The 5,881-nt window shown below is 34.4% G+C and overlaps 1 protein-coding gene across 1 annotated transcript in view; it reads left to right on the plus strand.

Moving 5' to 3' along the window:
• The window catches only part of LOC119644645 (TNF receptor-associated factor 3), an 8,128-nt gene continuing 2,247 nt past the window's right edge, over nucleotides 1-5,881 (plus strand). Inside the window, exons 1-4 of the mRNA XM_038044281.1 lie at nucleotides 1-380; nucleotides 3,328-3,735; nucleotides 3,805-3,953; nucleotides 4,485-4,765. Of these exons, the coding sequence (XP_037900209.1) occupies nucleotides 270-380; nucleotides 3,328-3,735; nucleotides 3,805-3,953; nucleotides 4,485-4,765 (949 nt within the window). The 5' untranslated portion in view covers nucleotides 1-269. The remainder of the gene's footprint in view (nucleotides 381-3,327; nucleotides 3,736-3,804; nucleotides 3,954-4,484; nucleotides 4,766-5,881) is intronic.

Consider the following 5,881-nt stretch of genomic DNA (forward strand, 5'->3'; position numbering starts at 1 on the left):
AAATGTTTCAACTATAACAACAAAAGATATTTAATATTAAATATATTAGCAAATTAAGTAAAAGAAAAAAAAAATTCATAAATAAATAAAACAAAGAAAAAAGAACAATCTCAGAGGATGTAAAGTAATAAAGTACATAATAAACAAATACTTAAAAACAACATCAAAGAGGCTATCATCATTTGCACACACTTAACCATTTAAGTGATTGAAAGGGAGAAAGGGAGAAAAGGGCGTTTAGAGGAGGTTTACTAATCGCAGTTCGAAAAATGAACGGTACACTACCGTCACGATCGAATGACTCATCGTCAACTATAATAAAATATGAGAAATCTTCCTGTTTATTTTGTAATGAGTGGTTCGATTCGCAAACCTTTACGGTAAGTTCGAAAATTGATATCACAAATGCAGCTAAAATAAACTGCTAAGAAAACTATTCTCAAATCCAGTTTTAGGCAATTGTAAGTAAGAAAATCATATTTGTCTTGAAGTTAAACCATCTTTGTCATCCTCAATTTAAATCAGCGTATGAAAGCTGAAAGCGCAGCTGCTTCAAGACCATTTTTGCATTCAATCAATCAAGATATCAAGATCTGCTACTAAACGTAAGTTAAAAACTTACGTGTCCATTTTAATATTCGCAAATGTCAAGGGGGCGGAAATGAAAACAAAAACCTGAGCTGAGTTGTCTCAAGACTTTACGTCGATCCTATATTCATATACTCGATGAGATTTTTCATCAATATAATAATAGATTAACCTTTTCAGTCAATAAGAGATAAAGATCTGTTTTTCGTAAACGTTGATTATATATGCCTAACTGAAATCAATTAATTTGCTTGCGAATTATATGTTTTTGGCTTTTGTTTATTAACCATTTACGGAAAATGAAATCTTACTTCTATTATGAATGTTTACGGAATAGGTCGTGTTTTTCTTCTGGTCTTAAATTTTCATATTATATAATATTGGTTGGGTGCGGGTGACTTTTTCTATTTTCAGAATAAAAGTAGAAATTTATATGGTGCATGTGTTGCGCTATATGAGTAACAAGCAAAAAACACGGAAAGCATAAATGTTCGCAGTTTTGGTTGTGCGGACGTAAAACATTGTAAACGTAGTCTTTGGACCTGTTTGCGCCGTTTTCAAACTCTTTTGCAAAGTTGTAGGCGGTATCTTCTTTTTTTTTGGCAATGGGAGAATGTGTACCTTAGACACTACACGATTGTCTAAACGGCCAGATGGACAGACTCACGTGCTTAAATCGATTCATAATTTTGTGCCGATCAAGTATATATATTTACTTTTTAGGATCTCCGAAGCATCCTTCTGCGCATTGCAAATGTCTTGAGAAAATGAATATGCCCCTTATATATTGCATTGGGCCGATTGATATAGAAATCTAAACGTCCATACGCCCACTATAATTAAGGGCACTTTCATTATAGCACCTTCTCAACCGAATACGATAATTACTTAATTAGTAAAAATCAGAAAAGATTTCATTGCATTTGGGTCATTGATTGGGTCAAATTGTTCTTAATATTCTTTATTACATTTTAAATATCGCCTAATTAAAAGTGCAAACATCTAACCAATTTGTATACTTTACATATTGTATGATGTCGGCCGCTTCTGTTAGCTGAAACTAAAAACCATATTTGCCAAGACCTAACCATGTATGCTTAGCAATTATGATCCTTAGTTCAACTTGTATGATTTTTGGATTTGAAAACTGATTTGGAGCCAACCTAATTAAAACTTTGACAAATTTGAATCGTTTGTTTAGAGGAAAGGGAAAAATTGTCAGATTCTTGATACCCCAGGCCAGACTTATGAGCACATTTTGCCGACTTGTTGATCCAGTCTTTTACGGGAGTGAAACTAAGAAGACGAGATGAGAGTTTTAAGAAAAAAATCGCGAGTTCAGCGGATAGATGAACAACTAAACATGATTAAATCGATTTTATTACTTATCGCGATTAATAATATATAGGCACTTATGTTCGGTATCTTTTACGGCAAGCAAATATATGTTGTGGCAGTTTGTGAGCAATGAGCAAAACACTCATTTTTTAGCTGTTCAGGACTTGATGTTGTATTGTGGACATGTACCGTGGCAAATTTGTCCGCACAAGATGAATTTACCATGAATGTTGTGCAGACGGAAAATGATACTGAGCAAGAATATGCACACTTTATGGGATCTTTGAAACTATCTTCTAAGCGTTGCAATCATTTCAACAGAATCAATGTACCCTTGGTCTTCGATAGTAGGGGTTGAAAAAAAAAAAAAAAAAAAAAATGAAATTATTCAATCAAGATACTATGTTACTCGTTCATACCTGTTCTAGCTTGCAATCATCGATATCGTACGCTAGCGAATGGATTATCTATCAAACGTAGATTATATGTTCAAAGAGATAAAGTAATTTGTTTTTTTTTATTCAACATAGTGAATCATCTGTTGTCGATTTACTCGCTTGCAGAAGAAGAAGAAGATGACATATATATTGTTTCTTTTTTTAGGAGATATCTTATTCGTTTATTCCAATTATATATATCCGCCTGAGTAGCCGAAGGGGAGGAATCTCGACTAGCAAGTCAATGGTCGTGGGTTCGAATCTCAAGTGCGGTAGAGTTTTTAATAAAAAGCCGATGGCCTTAGATGCTAGTGCTTTTAAGAGTTTAGTCTTAGAATTTATTTCTCTGGCGAAATTAATAATAATAATAATAATAATAATATTCCAATTATATAAAGTATCTTGTGGGGGCTCTTCCTTTCGGTCGCATAAATATACTGCAACAATTACTAATGAGACTAATTACCAGAATACTTAGATTGTTTGTCGTCTCGATTTTAAACTTTTTCCTCGCAACTCCAATTAGTTTTCGGCGAACCTCGGTATTTTATAGAAGCGGAAGTATTTATATTAATTTATCTATAACGTAAATGGTTTCAATCAATTAAAAATTCATCAGGACTAAAGCTACTGTCGCCTCGCAAATTAATTGCTTAACAATTACTTATGCGAAGCAAAAAAAAGAAAGAAAGGGAGAGAGAGAGAGAGAGAGAGAGAGAGAGAGAGAGAGAGAGCGTGAGAGAGAGTGATAAGAGTAAAGAAAAAACCAAAAAGAAGTTCATTGATTTCGTTTGAGTGCATAAGACATTTCTAAATATACACATTGCAGGTAGAACAAGTAGATGCAATGCTGAAATAGTGCGCTAATAAAACAGTTCGATAAGATAAATATTTTAGTAGTGATTGCGACAAAGACAAAGGCAAAGTACTTTTTAATTAAATTATTCTTTACTCAACATTTTAGGAACACTTAATACATTGCGGGCAAGTATTGGAGCAATGCCCCAACACATGTAAAGTCTTCTTGCCGCGTCTAAGGATGCGAGCCCATCTTAAAGAGTGCCCACATGCGGAGCACAGTAACTCAAGTTGCGAGAATTTAGATAAAATGGCTGAACAAAGAATTCAAACGCTGGAAAATGACATAAACACATTACGTACGGTGTTAAATGAAGAAATACGACAACGTTTACATTTGATAACCGATCTGGGTAATGTGCGTAAACAAAATCAATTACAGGATGAAATGTCGCACAGCATACAAGAATCGCTAAAACATTTGCAAAACCGTTTAAATGAAGAGAATACACAACGATGCTATGAAGTGGAACAATGCCAGCAGGACTTTCGCTATTGCCATGATATTGTACAGGTTAGATGAAAGAAGTGCTTGCAAAATACATATCTAAGAATATAAGAATGCATATAAAGATAATTGCAGACGTTAAAAACGGAATTGCAGCACGAAATCGATGACTTGGAAAAGCACATTAATCGAGTATCTTTGGAGGGAGCACGACATCAAAATTTATTAAATGATAACATTCTGCAATTAGAGGACACCGTCTTAGCTCATGAAAGGAATAATCGGTAAGGATATTAAATTGTGTTTTACGGCCGCACTTCGCCGCTATTAATGTGACAAAAAGCGCTCAACTTTTCAAAGTCAAAAGACAATTTTATCAAAAATATCATTCAAACTATATTATGCCAAAAATTACGACTCTCTCTCTCTCTCTCTCTCTCTTTCTCTCTCACTCTACGATAAACACAGAAACCTTTAAGTGTCGGCATCAAACGATGTTTGAACAATCCGCATAAGCTTCGTATCTCTTACGACACAATTAGACTTTAGGGTGGTAAGATCAGTGGCATCTTTGTAATTGATGAAATTGGATTGTGGGAGAGAAAGAGAGAGAGAGAGAGAGAGAGAGAGAGAGAGAGATGTTTTAGTGAAGCTCACTCTACACATATATTATATGGTCAGAAAAGTCATTTTTTTTTTTTTTTTCTATATAAATCGTCATCATCAAAATCTGAGATGATAGAAAAACATTTTTATTCCATCGCATTGGTAAACCGATGCCTACCTGCTTTAATGTAAATCTTTCTTTTCTCTAGCGACAAATTCATAGAACTTGAAAATTATTTGCAAACTTTCAACGATGATATCAAAAGCAAATTACAAGTCAATGCCGATCATAATGCCAAATATGCGACTTTAGGTCTGGAGATCAAAAGCATGAAACATATTGTTTGTGAGACTGAAGAACGTTGTGACAAATTGGAAGCATTGTTTACCGAAATGGACCGTAGCTTACACCATACCATGCAATTGGTCGCTGATATGGAAAATTATTTATCTACGCAGCAAAGACTAACGAGTATTATAAATACTAGAGGTAAGTTGATGTGTTGCGAATGCGATAAACAGTATGTGAGAGTATGATGGTCGAAGGAGTTACATACGCTTTGGCGCGTTTAGAGTTTTTCCAATTTTTTCAATTTAATTTTATAAAATTGTTACATCCAAGTTAGATAAGATGGACAGAATGAAGCGATTTTTTATCCATCTCCCAAGAATCAATATATAGTAATTTTGGCGATCCGTTTATAGCAGAAACACACTAAGCAAATCACCTGGTGCGTGTTTATATTTGCGATCAGCATAAGATAGCACAATCCTCTACAATTGTTTACCATTGACTTTGCGTTCGCGATCATAAAAAGTAGAAATAAAATGCGAATAAATTTTTAAAGAACGCTGTCTAAATCTGTTTATCACGGCCATAAAAAAGCAAGCGCCAGTAATCTATGACATAAGTGTGACTAACATAAATCCAATCGTATTAAAGACAGGTAGCAGTAAACAAAGTATGGGTTCGTTGAATTCCTCACAAAAAGGACGATCGCATAAAATACGAAACTTGCGTCAATTAGTCGGCATAGATGTCTTAAAAATGCAATCACTTCTCTTCGACAATCAAGTGCGGATAGACATATGTGCCTAAACACAATAATAAACAGCAATAGAATACAGAAATTTTACGAAATCAGTTTGTCAGTCAGTTTGAAAACTATTTTTCGTTTCAAAGCAAACGATGCTTTTTTTTCTTTTTTAAAAAAATTGGTTGAATATTATGCAACAGTATGTTGTACAAACTTACAACGATTATTATGGATTAATCTGTAACGGTTTCTAGGCTAGAACTTTTTAGAAAAATAAAAAACAGATTGAATCATTATAGCCGTTCATGGCCCAGCATGGGAAGTGATCGAGAAAGTGATTCGATCCCAACCATTTTCAACAGCGTTCGTCCTTGGGCCAAATACCTTGGTTCGATACACCAAATTTCATCAAAATGCCCCAGAAATTACTAGCCGTAGGTTCAACGGACGGACGGACAGACTGAAAGGCAAGCTCAAAATTATCTTTCGACTTAATCAGTATAATGAAAGGTTGGGTGCATCTCCAGTCCTTCAGCGCACAAACTTGATATACACTGTATCGCAAATGG

This window comes from Glossina fuscipes, unplaced genomic scaffold (assembly GCF_014805625.2).
Source record: "Glossina fuscipes isolate IAEA_lab_2018 unplaced genomic scaffold, Yale_Gfus_2 0, whole genome shotgun sequence".
Taxonomy (NCBI): Eukaryota; Metazoa; Arthropoda; class Insecta; order Diptera; family Glossinidae; genus Glossina; species Glossina fuscipes.